Source organism: Piliocolobus tephrosceles, chromosome X (genome assembly GCF_002776525.5).
Source record: "Piliocolobus tephrosceles isolate RC106 chromosome X, ASM277652v3, whole genome shotgun sequence".
Lineage (NCBI taxonomy): Eukaryota > Metazoa > Chordata > Mammalia > Primates > Cercopithecidae > Piliocolobus > Piliocolobus tephrosceles.
In genome coordinates, this window is record NC_045455.1 from 81,145,873 (window position 1) to 81,164,287 (window position 18,415).

Sequence of the window (18,415 nt, forward strand, 5' to 3'; positions counted from 1 at the left end):
TAATCAATTGCATGTATACACCACATTTTGTTTATCCATTAATCAATAACATTTCAAACGCAAAACAATTGGAGGTAAAATTAAAACTACTTCAAAATATCTTCTCAATTTTTTTCCAAAGGAAATATGTTTATCCCTTAGTTGAGATCTCACTTCTATTACTTCTCAAATAGTTTCATTTTCAGAGCAGCTGAATATTATGGAGTTAACTAACAGATAAGAAGAGGTCTGAGAGTGCTAATACAGGGCATAGGTATTTGTTATTTATTCATGAAATCCCACTTTAATTTTTAAAGGAAATCACATGATACAATTAAACTCTTGTGAGATCATAATCAGAAATTCAGCACTCATTATCATAAAAGCACAGCTGTGACTAAAGCAAAAGAGGTCATAAAACAACATAAATGACACAAAATAGGAAAAAGTAAACCTATCTAATTTTTATTGTTTATATTATGTATAGATCAGAAAAAAACTACTTTAAATAATATATAATAAGAGCAGGGAAAAAGAACACAAAATAATGTTTCTATTACAACAAAATAAAAATTTTGACTAATAATTAGTCAAAATTTTAGCATAATTTTAGCATAATTAAAAATTTAGCATAATTAAAATTTTAGCATAATTAAAAAATAACACAAAACCTAACAGGTAAATCCATGTACACTAAATATAAATTAAGATTTTTATCTTAATACAAAAGACTTTCAAGAAACAGTCTAAGGTCAGGCACAGTGGTTCATGCCTATAATCCCAGCACTTTGCAAGGCCAAGGCGGGCAGATCACTTGAGGCCAGGAGTTCAAGACCAGCCTGGCCAACATGGGGAAACCCTGTCTCTCCTAAAAATACAAAACTTTAGCCAGGCATGGTGGTGCGCGCCTGTGATCCCAGATACTCAGGAGGCTGAGGCAGGAGAATCGCTTAATCGAACTCAGGAGGTGGAAGTTGCAGTGAGCCAAGATCGCACACTGCACTCCAGTGTGGGAGACAGAGTGAGACACCATCTCAAAAAAAAAAAAAAAAAAAGTAGTCTAAGTGAAAAGATAGCAAAGAAACAACCACACTACTCCCTCCTTATCCCAAGGCGACAGTTCCAAGACCCCTAGTGGATGATATATACGATTTTCGTTCTGAGAACTGAGACAGCTACTAAATGACTAATAGGCAGACAGTGTATACAGCATGAAAAAGCTGAACAAAGGCAAGATTCATGTCCAGGGCTTGTGAAAGAGGGACAGCATGAGATTTTATCACTCTACTCAGAACAGCACACAATTTAAAAGTTATAAATTGTTTATTCCATTTGATATTTTTGAACTGCAGTTGACCATGGATAAGTGACACCTTAGAAAGCGAGAGCAGAAATAAAGGTGTACTACTATAGAAAAACTTAAGAGAAATGATACTTATTGCTTGAATATAGATGTAAATTTTTTCTTTTTTTAAATCAAATTTTCTTAATTACACTTCCGATACCCAGTTAATTCCATGTCTACACTGAAATCTAAGAGGTTTGTGAATTAGCAAATAGTATATAAGTCAATGGAAAGTGAAATTATAGAAAAAATATAATTAGTGGTTGTCAGCTGTCCAACTGTGAAGCTACACAATAAAACCATCAACACATATCACTTACCTTTTCAAGTAAGTAGCCAATGACTAAAAAGCCTTTTCCACCCAGCATCTGTTCTTGCATGGCTACTGAACTTTTAAGTAGTTCAACCAGGAATGCCAAAAGAGTAGCACTGCATGTAAAGTACAGACATCATTATGTAATCATCACATGTTTATTATAAATACAGCATTCCATTTCAGTATTTTATTATGCCAAAAGATAATAACCATATTCAAATCTAATTTCTATTTTACTGACAATGACTATTATGCCTTATATATGAAAGAATATATTTCCTCATAGGCATGAGAAAACTAGTGTTGTTCTTTACAAATTAAATATAATAAACTGAATCATAACTGTGTAGCTTTTTACTTTCCAAAGTAAAACATCAAAGTTTATCTCTACATATATTTATATGTCTGGCTTCAAGTAAACCTAAGAAACATACACATATCATTTTCCATAATAAAGACTGTATTATACTATTCTTTTGAATAACAAGCTATTGTAGAAAATTTTAAATACAGATGCAATACTGCTTTGTAAGAACAAGTCCTATTTTTAAATAAACTTTTCATTTAGAACTATACTTCAAAAACACTTTGCTAAAAAAATCCAGAGAAATATGTAACATGTCACTTATGTCCAGGTATGCCCTAAGAAAAGCTCATGAGAGCAAAGAAATTATTTATATAATATTGAAATGAAAAGTGACAATTATGCAATACATAAACAAATACATAAAAGCAGACAAAAAGGTGTCAAAGATTAAGCACTTGATTTGTCTTTGGAATGAATGAAGAAACAAAACAAAAAGAAATGATTGCATTGAATTAAGCTTTGATAATGCATTACTTCACAGTTATATACAATGATTTTAACCAGCAACACTGATACATGAATACAGTATTCTGAATAATGGAAATACATATTCCTTCATTGTATATGCTTAATGTAACTCATAATAAATTGTTATATACCAGATTTTATCAAGAATTAAAATAGTATCAATTTACAATGTTTTATAATATACCCTAAATTACCTATTTATATTCATAAGAAAGGGTAAAAACACACATTTCTAAACATATTTTAAATGCAGAAGTACTCACTTTTACAAGTGATTCAGACAATTTGGCAATAAGGAAAACTTGAAAATTATTAAAGCCCAAAAGGAATCTGAAGTTATTCTAATTTTTGAATTATTCTAGCTCTTCCAGTTTCAATAGGGATAATATATTTTTCTCCTAATGTGGCTACTTTTGTTCACATTAGAAATGTTCTCATAACAAGAACCAACAGCAAAATTATCATTATCATTATCATAAAAATTGATAGTTTAATGAATTACATATCAGCTAGACAAAATATAGTATCTAGAAACAAAGTACTTTGTTACAGGAAATTAAAATTCAATTATATTAACTGACCCTATATCCTTAAACCACGAAAAAAAAGGTAAACTATCACAAATCAATGATATTCTTTTACTTTGTCCTTAAGCCAAAGATAGACACTTGCAAGAAAAATACAACTACCAAGGAATCTCTTGGGATTTTAAAAAATGTTTCTGTAAAGAAGCACAGCTATTAAGCAATCTAGTCCATTTTAAGTGAATTGAATAGTCAAGGCCACTTCACAAATAATTGCTAAGTACTGTATTACACATAACACATCTGCCTAGATGTTTAAAAAGAATAAAGAAAACGATGCATAGAGATTACAAAATTTCCTAAGCTGCTCGTAGAATTCTTATATACACTGAAGTTAGTGATTTAGTGGGAAAATGGATTCCTAAACATGAGCACTGCCAAAAAGAAAGACTAGAAATGCCTCACAATGGTCCCTATGATCCATGAAAAAAGGCAAAAAAAGTATTTCTTACAGTAAATCGCCCTACTATATAGAACCATATAAAATTGCAAGGATGACATGGACTTTCTCATTCTTTTATGTCAGAATAACTACTCATTCTCAAACATCTAATGAGTTACCTCAGACCTCTAAACACAGTGTAGTTCCATTACAAAAACAGAAATATTAATATTATTATTCCAAAATATTAACACAGGACTCTGCTATCCATAAAGTGTTAATTTCACTTCATTATTAACCAGGACACCAATTGAAATGTCAATTGCATTCACTAACAAAAGTAGTTTCAATTTATACCTAAAACCCAATGCAATAGCAATACCACATCTTTGCAAAAAAAAAAAAAAAAAATTCGTTACAATAAGGTATAATTGACATGGTGGACGTAATAGTAAATAGATGGCCATCTTCGAAGAGGTACAATTTCAAACATAATTTAACAAACTTACCAGTAACTAAAATGCATCGGATTGTTGCAGGGCTCACAATAAACTTGCAAAATTCTGTGTACTGCCATACAAAATTTCTCTCCATTCTTGCCTATTTCCAACTCCCCTAGATACAAAGGCAAATATAAAGGATACTTCAGCCCATTCCTATATCTCCTACATACCACTTCCTGTCTAGAACACATCAGTTCATCTGTAGAGGATCTAAATATATACTATAGGATAAACCAAAAAGCAAGTATCTGAGTCAGCCAGAACTAATACAACATAGAACATTCTCTTGAAAAGTATAGCAATACCTGGGAACAGATTTTCACAGGAGTATTTTACTTCATAGACCAAAAGTATGCTGATTATTATGTCATGATATATAATTGCTAAACTTTTCAACAGACAGTACCATAACACATGTTCTGTAAGTAGCAATTCTACTTCAGGAATGGATATGAGTTTGTAATCCTGTATCTTTTTAAGGAAAATGATACTAATAACCTAGTGGGTGTTTTTTCTTAAAAATAATTACCATCTTGTAATTCTTAATAAGTTTCATTTGAGTTAGAAAATAGTATTTATTTCAAGTATCAGATTTTAAAGGGCTAGACCATGGGAAAAAATGAAAGAAATACTATAATAATACCTCTTATAAATTAGCATATTTATTATTTCTCCAGAGCTTTTTGGCCTTTATTGATAAAGAATACAACAATAGTCTTGGCCCACAAATACCTGAGAATATTTATTAACTATGTATAAGCATAACTAATTTGTTTATAATAAAAAAATATATATTTATATTTCATTAAAATTTAAATATGAATTTTGACTTATTTTACTATAACTTTATCCATTTCAATTTGTATTTATTTTTTTTAATAACTAATGTAGATAACTCATGTGATGTGATCCATAAAGTTTTATTATATTTGAGGTACTTATATTATTTAGAATTCAATATATCATAAAGATACACCTAATTCATAACTAAAATGATTAAGAGTGAATATATAAACCTAAGTTCTGTACCTAAGAGGTAGCTCTCTGAAGACATAAACTGGCTACTCAATTTGGTCTTTAATGAAAAAGCTAAGTACCACAACTAGATTGGCTTTTTAAATAAACATCGTTTTATTAAGAAGATTGGAAATACCTTCCATAAAAACTAAAGATTCCCCCTAAAATCCAATACATCCTCCCCTTTTAAAAGAATGTTACAAAGAAACTGATTAAGGAGATTAAGTTCCAAATCAGATTTATGGTATCAGTAAGGGGGAAAAAATCTTTTGACATTTTCAAAAGATTTCATCTCTTAAGCCTACTTTAGGACTGAATTACAGTGAAATACTTTAAAAGATGATTACAATTATGTACAATATTTAATATTATATTTCTATAGTATTTCTCTCACTACATAACTCCTCCTAAATGAGAGTGATCACAGCAGAAATAATTGATTTCACTGTATGTTAATCAATTCAAGTCCACACCCAAGACAATTTCGCATCCAAGATAATTTTCGGTGACACAAAAAAGACTCACAGTAAGAGCTAATTAGTAAGAGCTAATTTCCTTCATAGTTCAACATTAGAAGGGGCTAACCCATATGTTTCTAATTCCAGGTACATTTAGCAGTCACTTTTAGACAACGCCCTCATGAAGATGTGATCTCAGAGAAGACCAATGCCTACACAGGCAGTGAATGCAGAATGAAATAAGGAAAACTGTGAAATGCAACACAGTAAAATACAAGGACAGATGGATACATAAGATAGCACATGAAATCACTAAGTCTGCCCCTTGCCGTGAAATCTCTTCTCAGTAATTTCTACCTTTTCCTTCATCCTGATAAAAAGGCAAGGCAACCTTATAACTTGAATTGCTACCACTGTCGTGGATACTTAAGAGCATTCCTTAGAGGCTCTATTAAAAGTTAGGTTATTACTCATGTCTTCCTTTGTCTTCTCAGAGATTTTTAATTTTATGTTGTATACCATATCTTATTTCTGACAAATATAGTTTTAAAAAAGTATAAAAAAGTGCTTGAAACATGTCAATTTATCTTCTGAAGAAAACAAAATGTTAAAATTTTCATATGTAAAAAAATTCATTCTAAATCTCTTATATTACTATATATTAGTATACAGTATGTAACAAAATTTATACAGTTTGAGAGCAGAATGCCTTTTTATTATAAGCTCCTTTCATATATTTACTAAAATCATTCAAAGGTAAAAGAAATAACTTTCACAATCTAATAGTACTGCAGTTTAACCCCAACTAACATACCACCCCTTACAGTGCACTAAATGTCATAGTCCCTTTATGAAAATGTCCTGGACATTTTACAAATGACAGTCACCACTATAGTAAATATGGATAGATGAATGCTTTAGAAATTTAATAATGTAACTTCCTAACCCCTAAGGAGAACTTAAGTTCTAAACTGGAAAGAAAAATTAGAAACAGGTCATAATTACACACGGATGATCTTAACTATTTATGCATACTCTAATGCCCTTCAAGGTCAAAACATGCCACAGCAGGAAAGCCAAATGCCCAGTCCTTTATCTTGGTGCTGGCTCCACTTTCACCTAAGCCCCAGCCTATTTAACAGAAACAGGATTAACATACACTAGAAGTGCTAGAATTTGCAAATGCAAGAAAATAAAGATTAACAGCTGACGACACAAAGTTGAAACAATTCTTTAATACTCAGGCTTTTTACACAGGCCAGAAATTTTCTATTCTTTTAATAGCTAATTTTGTTTTTTAAATGATCATACAGTGAAATTTCTTTCTCTCTCTCTCTTTTTTTTGTGTGTGTACCATTTTTCGAATGTTAAATAAATACATAGATTTGTATAACTACCACCACAATCAAAATATAGCCCACACCAAAAAAATTCACTTGTGCTATCACTTTTCAGCTTTATAGCCGCACCTTCTCAATACCCATAAGCTCTAGTACTTATCCCTTTTCTCTATCACTATATATTTTTACTTTTCAAGAATGTGACACAGATGGAATCACACAGTCTGTAACCTTCTGAGTCTCCCTTTGTAAGCTCAGCATATTGCCTCTGAGAGGCATCCAAGTAAGTACATATATCGAGTCCATTCTTTTTAGTTGATGAGTAGTATTCCATTGTATTAATGGATGTTCCACAGTTTGTATACCCATTCATTTGTAAAGGCATTTGGGTTGTGGAATGGCAATTGTGAATAAGGCTACTATAAACATTCACATAAAGGCTTTTATGTGAACATGATTTTCATTCATTTCTCATAAATAAATGCCTAGGAGTAGAAAGGCTAAACTATACAATAAGTGTAAGTTTAACTTTATAATAAACTGCCAAACTATATTTCAGACTGGCTGACCCATTTGGCAATCTCATCAGTAATAGGTTCTAGTTGTTCTGCACACCCTCACCAGTATTTAGCACAATAGCTACTTTTTATTCTATTAGGTATATAATGGTATCTCATAGTTTTAATTTACATTTCTCTGTTGGTTAATGATGTTGAATATCTTTTCATTAACTATTTTGACATCCTTATATTCTCTTTGATAAAGTGTCTATTCTTTTGTCCACTTTTAAATACTGAATTGTAGTCTTACTGTTAAGGATTGAAAGTCCTTTATTTATTCTTGGCATAAATCCTTTGTCAAATAAGCAATTTGCTGTTATCTTCCTCCAGCCTGTACCATGTATTTTCATTGCATCTTTACCATAGCAAAAGTTTTCAACTTTGACAAAGTCAAAATGAAATGTATCCCTTTTTTTTAGTGAATTATGCTTTCGTCGTCACAACTAAGAAAGCTTTGCCTACCCTAAGTCCCATAAATTTCCTCATATGTTTCCTATAAAGGTTTTATACTTTCATGTTTTATATTTAGACTTAGGCTTTTGAGTTAAGTTTCATATAAATTGTGAGGTTTAGGTCAAGGCTCATTTGTCTGGCATGAGAATATCCTTCCTCCATTAGACTACTTTTGCACCTCTGCCAAAAATTAATTGTCCATATATGTGTGGGACTATTTCTGGACTCTACTCTGTTCCACTGATTTATGTGTTTGCTAATACCACACTGTCTTCATTATTACAGCTTAAAAGTCAGTTTTAAAGTCAGGTAAGTATAATTCTCCCAACTTTATTCTTTTCCAAAACTGTTTTAACTATTCTAGTTACTCTGTCATTCAATATAAATTTTAGACTCATCTTGTCTATATTAATGAACATATTCACCTGGGATTTTAATTCTTATTGTGTTACATGTATCTACCAACTTAATGACATCTTTATAAACTGAGTCCATGAATATGACATTACCCTAAACTTATTTAGATCTTTGATTGCTGTCATCAGCAATTTGTAGTTTTCAGCACACACATCCTATACATGTTTCATGAAATTTGTATCTCGGTATTTAAAATTTTTGAGGCTACAGTTAATGGTATTTTTAAATGTGGTTTCACATTGTACACTGTTAATATAAAGAAATATAAGTCATTTTTGTATGAGAACCTTGTATCTTGTGACACTAGTATGCTAAACATGGCTTACTACTGCTAGAATTTATGTGTAAGTCATGTCCTTGAGAATTCTGACATAGACAATCATGTCTTCTGTGAAAGCAGATCATTCTATTTTTTCCTTTATAATCTGTATGACTTTCTTTTTCTTACCTTATTGTAGCAGCTACAACTTCCAATTTGGATTATATCCATGTACGCACAACTCAGGGCTGCAGTTCATTAAAAAATTTTATAGGGTTACTTTCTCATGTTCTTCCCGTTCCATGATATCTCTGATATTCTCAGTTCTGGGGCTCTGCTTTTCAGTTCTCCTGTCAAAACACTGGGGCTTTAGTTTCTCTGCTCTGCAATGTACTTCTACAAGCCTGTTCACACTCAGGGCCACTGGCAGAAAGGCAGAGAGATTAAAAAGAAAAGGGTGTTTCTCCCACCCTATTAGGACTCTAGCTCTACTGATCAAAGAAAAGCCTCTCTCAGAGTTTTGGCTTCTATAGGCTTCCATTGGTGATAAGACTACATGAGGGCTGGGTCATGACAGAACAAGGTGAAGAAAAGATAAATTAATCAGGCACTCTGTACTAGAACTAGAGGATTTCTCCCAGAGTTGTCTCTCACTACACCCTGGTGCACAATTTCAGGTTTTCAACCAATTTAATTCATGTTGGGGAATAATGAAGGGGCAAAAAGTATAGTGAACTCACTTCCAGTTTAAAGGCACTGTGAATTCTGCTCTTATTCCCCACTCTACCTGCTATTATTCACTTTTCAGAGCTCTGAAATAGTGGCTGCGTGAATTCTGTCCATGTAAGGTGTTATTCTTGCATTGAGTAGGAGAAACAGGGTAGGGTGTGCTCACTCCACCTCAACCAGAATTGGAACTGAATTTTTTGTTTTCTGACTGACTTAAATGAAACTCTAAGCTAAGATGACTCAAAAAATCCTTCTGAGTCCCCATATTTTGATCTCAACAAACTAACTGTACAAACTTAATCAATATGCCCAGATATTGGCATACAGCATCACATCAGTTAAAGTCAGGTTTAATACTGCTATGTCACCACATCTCTAATAGTCATCAAATCCTTTCACACCAAAAACCTGTAATTCTAACCAAGAACCACTGAAACCCACTAATTTTACCAGCTAAGAAACCAAGTATGCTAGAGACAATGTTTGTTATTAATAATTCCCACGTCATAGTCCTACTTCTTGTGTATACAGAAGACATTTCCTACCCCCATTATAGTTAATTATGTGATTAAATCAACTAAATGTTATCAGAAATCTCTTGTGGGTTACAACAATAAAAAGCCTATGCATAATTCTCTAGCCCCACTCCTCGCCTCCTATGATGAATACTGGCTACTCTGAAATATGATGGTGAAATCCAAAACCTTAGATTGCTGACGAAACTATATTTGATCATAGGAACACTACATAAACCTTCACTGTATAAAGCCACTAAGGTTTCATGGCTAATTTGATATCATATAACCTATATTGACTAATACAACCAGATTAAAAAAAAAAAAAAAAGCCTGTATACTACTATGTATTTCAGAGTCCCTACCAGCCTAATATCTAATTTTTATTTATCTTTCTTATCAAGTACTCCAGTAAACTTGACCCGGAATATACTGGAAAAGCCAAAATTTTACTAAGTTCTACTAAAAACACCACCTTGCATTTTCCTAAATAGAAGCTATCTGGGATGCCCCCAGACCATACAGTTTGACAAATCCACATGGCTATGGCTAACTATGGAAGCTGGATTATATTACAATAGCTCAACGACCATAAAAACTGGCAGGCTGTCATCACAGAACCAGAAAACTGAAAGAACTTATCACTTTCTTAAACAACATCGGTCCAAAGTCCCTATATTGAGTTTTCCTAATTATATTAAACCTGTTACCTTTCTTTTGAAGTATGGAATTATTTAGGGTACATTAATGGAGATTCAAAAGGACAAACAATATCCAATTGCTTACTACAGTTTTCTCCTTAATCTCATAGCAGCTTGCTTGCCTCATAGATTGCATTCAGTTTATGGCTGCAATAATATTGGAGGATTTTTCAACCTTCATAATAGATTCCTGTCTGACACTAACTATGGTAGGTGATACCTCAGTACCTATCCAAAATACCAAAATACTGCACCTTTCTAATGCCTGGAAAATAAAAACTCTTCTTCTTCCCTGTGTTACGTTAATACTGGTGCCCCATGCCAACCCCTTTATTCCAAACTCCAGCTATAGAAAACGTGACCACTTCATGAAAACCAACATGGTTTAACAAACCTACTTCAAAATCTTCATCTTACCTCTAATGTAAATAAATTATAGTCTACATTATTCTCTGGCTATACCATTTGTTCCTACATCAGGTAACAAAAAGTTTTATTTTGCTTCTGAATATTCTGTCCATGTGTGTGAAATTGTGTAAAGCTGATTCTCTCTCTAGAGCATATATCCGTTCCTTTCATAAATGTCGACTTTTGGGCTGTAATGTTGATAGATGCCATACTTCTTTTATGGTTCTGAAGCTGTTCATGATTTTACACAATCATATAATAAGAATTCCTTGCTTACTATTGAAAAAAATCTCCCTGGCATATTATTTTAATACTACTTTATGACTTACATCATTTATATCTTCCTTCTGCCGTGACTATTATAAAATTCATTGCTGACCAAAAGCTGTATGATGATGTTAATGGTGGCTCATGCTTCAGCCAAAGCTGCAGTCCCTTCCACTTCCAAATTCATCCTTTCAGTTTTGTGCTGACTGGACTTCTCCAGAGTGTACTCTAAAATTTCCTTACATAAGATAAGGTACCAACTTTAAGGGAAATATTTTTAATATAAATATTTTAATTTTTAAATATAGTTTTAGGCATGAAATCTCTTCCTAGATCAGTATCTTGAAGTATTTTCCCTATGCTTTTTCCTAGTAGTTTTATTGTTTCAGTACAAATATTTAATGGTTAAGACCTCAAAAGTACAGACAACTATAACAAAAATAGACAAATGAGACTATATAAAACTAAAAAGCTTCTACTCAGCAAAGAAAACAATCCAAAGAGTGAAGAGACAATTTGTTGAACGGGAGAAAATACCTGCTAACTATTCATCCTACAAGGGACTAATATCCAGCATATACAAGGAACTCAAACAACACAACAATAAAAAAAAAAAACATTAAAAAGTGGGGTAAGGACATGAATATACATCTCTCAAAAGAAGACACAGAAATTGTCAACAGGTGTATGCAAAAATATTCAACATGACTAAGCATAAGACAAATGCAAATCTAAACCACAATGAGGCATCGACTTACCCCAGTTAGAATGGCTATTATAAATAGAACAAAAAATAACAGATGCTGGTGAGGATCTGAAGAAAAGGGAACTTTTGCACACTATAAATTAATACAACCACTATGGAAAAGAGTTTGGAGATGTTTCAAAGAGTTAAAATAGAACTACCACTAAATCCAGCAATCCTGCTACTGGGTATTTATCCAAAGGAAAGGAAATCTGTATATCAAAGTGATACACGCACTCACATGTTTATCATAGCACTATTCACAAAAGCAAAGCAATGAAATCAACCTAAGTTTCCATCAACAGGCAAATGGCTAAAAAAAATTTGGCATATATGCACAACAGAGTACTATTCAGCCATGAAAAGAAATGAACCCATGTCATTTTCAGAAACACAGATGGAGGTGGAGGTCATGATGTTAAGTGAAATAAATCAGGAACAGAAAGATATCACACGTTCTCACTCGTATGTGGGAGCTAAAAGAATTGATCGCATGGAGGTAGAGAGTAGAAAGACAGATACAAAGTCTGGGAAGGGTATGTGGGTAGGAGGGAGAATAAACAAAGGTTGGTTAGTGGGTACAAACGTACAGTTAGATAGTTGGTCAAAGTTTTCATGTTTAATAGCAGTGTAGAGTGACTATAGTTTGCAACAATGTAGTGTACATTTCAAAGTAGCTGGAAGAGAGGGCTTAAAATGTTACCACAATGGAAATGATAAATACTCAAGGTGATGATAATGACCAAATACCCTGACTTGGCCATTACACATTCTATGAATGTAACGAATATTCACATACACCTATAAATTTGGCAAAGTGTTTTTATAAACAAAATAAATTTTGAAGAAAAGAAAAAAATATGCTTAAAAATAAGATTCACTATTTTATACTCCACCAATTGTTGTTAGATGATATAAAAAAATCTTCTCCTGTTCTTTGCACGTGAGTTGGCATAAAAAGTAAAAAATAAAAAAAGTTATGCAAACATTGTTAATATCCTCCAAATTGTTTTCTCAGATGCCTCACACATACTGTCATTCCTGCCATATTTGCCACTTGCAAAATGGAGGTAAGCATTTAAAAAAAAAAAAAAAAACTTGCCCATCTTGAGAGTTATTAATAAATATTTAGATTGAATTTGTTTCTATGAAAAAAAGTTCAAAAATAATATGCATATTTTATGAAGATAGTTAAGTAAATCCATTAACAAAAGCTGTCATATAATATTTAATACTCAGATTCAGAGTACCTTGCCCATTAATAAAGACATTGCAAAGGAATTGTCTAAAGGAGATCAACTTCAACAATATTTTCACCACAAATATCACAGAAAATGACAAATAGAATTCAAAAATAATAGCTAGGCTTTGTACAAAAATTAGGCTCTAATAGGCAGATATTCGTAACCCTGATGAGATATACAGCCACCAGAAAAATAGGAATCCTGCTATTCCCCCGTGAATTACTGAGGGCGAGGCACATGCAACTTCCCTCTAGGCCTTCCAGCAGCAAGCCATACTACAAAACATTTATGTATACATATTTCATTCGATGTTTTAAATTATAAAGTAATTGTGTTAAGGCAAACTTTTTAGAGGTTTAAAAAGCCCAACTGATAAACTTGGGATGATGAATGCCAGCATCTTTGGTCTGACGTTGGATTCTCATTAAAGTTCCACCAAGACTTGCTGGAAGGGATCATACCTGGTCCAATTCACTACTGCGTAAGATACCAAAGGTACCAAGTCCTGTATCCCATTTCCAACTATAAAAATATTTGGCAGCAAATAAATGTATGTGTCTCATACCTGACTTCCACATTAATTTCACAGGAATCAATTAGTGTAAACTTTTTACCCTTTGCTTCCTAATAGTACTCATCTACTAGAACTCCTTATGTTCCTAAACCTATTTAAGTCTGGTCTTCAACTGTATTAAAGATGTGCTACCTAGTGTAGTTGGCTGAGTTACAAGGGGTACATGCCAAATACCCAAACTGCTGAGTCAGCTTTACCACCCCAAAGGACAATATATGCCCTCCTCTCCCTGGCAAAAATATTTTCTTCTTCCAACTGAGCCTTATTGTGACCTGCCCTCCAGTTTCAGCTTGGACTTCCTGATAAAGAATATCTAGAAATTACATAATTAAAGGCAGGGGTTTTGCTCATAACCTCTTTGTCAAAGAAGATATCAACCTTCTTTTTCCATCAGATAAGTAAGACCCCACTCAAGTCCCTGACTACTATCCTCAATAAAGTTATGTCAAAATGACCCTGCAAAGGACTTCCATGTTTCTAAATGCTGGATCTATTAATAGGCACCCACAGGCCACCAAAGGAGAGATTCTCAATGTTATCAATTGAAATAATATATACAACGGTTGTACTAGGAGGGACAGAAGCTTCCTGCATGTTCTAGATATGGAACTAAACAATTTTTAAAATTTTATATGGTACTTGACCCCTACACTCTCTTGAGAAAATAATTTGAAGGTGCCATCTCAGCATCAGGCAACGATTGAAAAGGGAGAACTGTGTTGTTCTAAAAACTACACAGTGGAGAAAGAAACAAGCATCTGTACCAATAGTTTAGAAATGGGTAATATTACTATTATAATGATCTACTACTACTATTTCTTCAGTATGGGTACCCATACTATAGAAAATTTATCATTCAAGCCATGCAGTATGTCTTGACTCTTCCTGTAGAAAAAGTATAAAACAACCATGAATTAAGTGAAAATAAATAGTTGCAAAAGGGCCCCCATCCCATGAGATAAGTACAATTTTAGGGAAAGTTTTGGAATAGGTTAGTAGTGAGTGACCTAACCTACTTTCTAGGTAAAATATAACAAACATGATGGACTATTTTCTTAACAAATGATTTTATTCTAACCAGAAAATGAGGAATATGTGCTTTCTTAGGTAAAAAGATACCATCCATGCATTCCATATGGAACAAAATAGCCACATTTTTATTAGTATACTGTCCACACTTTTATTAGTAGTATACTAAGAAAAAAATTGCCAGACTACAGTAGACCAAAAATTGAGACCTATATTCTTTACCACTGAGTTTTAAATGAAATACTTTCTCTTTAAAGCTTACATTGTTGGATTCTGGCTTATTGAATGAATATGTATGTTTCAGTCTTTTAACAGTTAATGGTATCTCCAGGTTATATAACCTGTTACTTTACATTAACAGTTGTTTTATGGTTCTATTCCCATTCCCTTGTTTTCTGTATTTTTGTAACCATCACATTTTTAATTTTTACTTTCTCCAGTAAATCCAAAAGAAGGCACATATACTGTTTTTAATTCAATGAGAAGTTATCAGAAGGAATTAGAAAAACATTCTTTATTGTTTCCCACACCTGATTTTGTATCAGAATATTCTACACTCCCTGGCAAAAATATAGACTTTGGCCATCATCTCTAAATTCTGATAGTATTGTCTCGATGTCAGTCTTATGGTATTCTGCTATTTCATACAGGATCATTTTGTACCCTAATTGTTACCAAAATTTTCTTCTGAATTCCTACTAGTAGGTTTTTTTTGTTTGTTTGTTTGTTTTAAGACAGAATCTCGCTCTGTTTCTAGGCTTGAGTGCAGTAGTGTGATCGCGGCTCACTGCAACCTCCCCCCCCCGGGTTCAAACAATCCTCCTGCCTCAGCCTCCCAAGTAGCTAGGACTACAGGCATGTGCTACCACACACAGCTAATTTTTACATTTTTAGTAGAGAGGGAGTTTCACAATGTTGGCCAGGATGCTCTCCGTCTCTTGACCTCGTGATCTGCCCACCTCGGCCTCCCAAAGTTTTATAAGTCTGCTTGTCTCAAGTCTTTAGGATATCGGTTTCCTTCCTGTGCACCATAATACTTTTTCATAAGTCCCATGGAAGATTGCATTATTATTCCCAACTTTTGACTTTTCCATCTCAATAAGAAGATTATAAATCCTTGCCTATGGCCAAAAGACTTACATTCTACCCCCACTTCCAGGACACATATTTTACAACCAAATCCCCTCACTAAATGTGGGATTAGTTGGTCATTCTTTGGCTAGTAGATTGAATATGACATTCATCTCATTTGACCAGAAGCTACAAGAGCAATTATATTGTTTGACTGAGATTCTTGCACTTCTCTGACACAGGAAAAACATATTCCATATCACAGCTAATCTTTCAATCTAGGACCCAGAATGAGAAGACACAGGGAACACAGCACAACCAGTTATGAACAATTAACTTTTGTTGTTTTATGAGGCTACCAGATGTTGAGGTTGTTACTATAGCCATAATTAGCAAATGCTGGATAATATACGTTGTATACTGATAGGTTTCTCTGTGCTGATTATTAAACAAGATCTGTACAACCAACGTATTGAATAATTGGTCATTTGGTATACAGATTGCCTATGGTTCTTCTTATCGTCCACTTGCATGACAGCAGACACTCCATCTCTGTTCTGCAGCTGAAAGCTGGATTTAAGTGCACAGAAACCTTCCCCTTTATTTAGCAGGTAGTAAGACTCCAAGACACCTTAAATGAAGTATTCCGTTAAATCTCCTCCCTAATTCACCGGCATTATAAATCCAAGAACTGCAGAAAACCATGTTCCCAACCATACACTGTTGCTGAGGCTGTCCCTATTTGTAGCACCTTTTATTCATAAATACATGTTCTAGAATGTCCCTGCTAGCATTTTCCACTCTTTGTCCTTATTGCTATATATAGGAATTTGGGTTTGGAAAGACTATCAAGAAATGTGACTAGAAGAGAGAAGTAAGCATGACCAAATCGGATGCTGACTTTGCTCTGAGGCAACAGGAAACCAATGAATGACCACAGATGTGAAATAATTAGATTTATATTTTAGAAAGATAACTCTTCTAGCCATTGCAAATTACTGGAAAAGGGCAACAGCAATTACTGGATATATACTAGCTGAAGTAATTAATAATGGGAACCTAAACTAAGGCAGTAGCAATATGGATGGAGACGAAAGGGTAGCTTTGTGAGGTATTTAAGGAATAATATCAATAGCTTATCATGATAGATTGTATGTGACAAATATAGGAACAGCTAATATTTTAATTATTCAAAGGGAGGAAAGTAACTGATGAGTTCTCTTGGGGTTCTAATTTAAGAGACTACCTGGAGACAATGTTCCTCAGTAACATTAGAAAATCAAAAGCAATAGAAATTGGGTAGAGAAGAAGTCTATGAATTTTTACTTGAGTCATGCTAACTTTGAGAGATTTTCCACATGGAAATATTGCATCAATGGTTTATGTGTATAAACCTAAACTGAAGGCAAGCTAGAGAGAAAGCACTGGAAGTTACCAGCCTAGGTAACAAGACTGTGAACCTAAAAATTTGAGTAGAATTAGAAATAAAAACCAATAAAATTATAATACTAAATTAACTAGAATCTCTTTAGTATGCTTTACTAAATCTTTTCTTGAAAATTTCATTCATTACGTGTTATGGTCATCACATCTCACTCCTGGATGGAAAAAGAAGAGGGTTTAAACACTTGTGACAATCAGCATTATAGCTACATTCTGTTAAAAGCATTCTGGGTTTCTGAGGATGAATTATGGCATGTGGCAATATTCTTTATAAAGGCAAATAATAATTATTTTAGTTTTGAACTGATACCATTATACCTGCACGACTGTCATAAAATCAAAATAAATGAAGGAAGGTAATGTAAGACAGTTAAAAGAAATAAAATCTATGGCATGAGTAAAATAACAATACTCCTGTTAGAAGATAATAAGATTGAAAAATTAAAGAAAACAGAAAGTGGAAATGCAAACTAGAAGAAAATTAAGGCAACAAATTTACTGAAGATGTGTCCATGGTCACCAACTGCAAATAATAATTTGTAGTTAACCTTATGCCAAAAAGGTGCCCTTTTTCCACAGCAAGAGAGAGTGGGTGAAGGGTCAAAGATAAAGCAGAAACCTTGTAATAAGACAAATAAAAATTTACAGACAAAAATTAAGTGTTGAAAACTAAACAACACAAAGTAGTATTAAAAGTGGCTTTTGCTAAATTTAAAAAGAAGAAAAATCTATTTGAAAATTAAATGTAATGTTTCCTAATGTTTCAGACAGAATATTTATTTTACTTTTTACTACTTACAAATTAATTTGCATAGTGAATTCAATACATATTTCATTTTACTCTTCTTAAATCTCACTAACCAAATTACTTCATTTTTCTCCTCTAATAGTAGTACTGTAAGTACATCAAATGCATTTTTTATGTCTATTTATCACTTCAAAAATGTTTTCAGTACCAATTTAGCAATTTTTAAAGTCAAACAAAGAAATATGAATCTTAAGACATGTCAGTGGTACATTCTTTCTGAAAAATCTAAACTAAATATAACTGTATAAACTATAGACTAATAAAAATATTTTAAATGCTTTTGGAAACTAAATAATTATATTCTATATAGAAGAACAACCACTTCCATAAGAGAAACAATTATTATAAACAGGTACTTATTTTAATTCTTTTCCCTATTAAAAGCAATTACGTATTATCTTTAAGTCAGACTAAGTTGGATTAAGAATATGTA

At 32.9% G+C, this 18,415-nt stretch overlaps 1 protein-coding gene across 2 annotated transcripts in view; it reads right to left on the reverse strand.

Moving 5' to 3' along the window:
* Positions 1–18,415, reverse strand: part of NBEA (neurobeachin) — a 743,995-nt gene that overhangs the window by 590,836 nt on the left and 134,744 nt on the right. For both annotated transcript variants that reach the window (XM_023208811.1, XM_023208812.1), the window contains exon 11: positions 1,645–1,753. In XM_023208811.1, the coding sequence (XP_023064579.1) occupies positions 1,645–1,753 (109 nt within the window). The remainder of the gene's footprint in view (positions 1–1,644; positions 1,754–18,415) is intronic.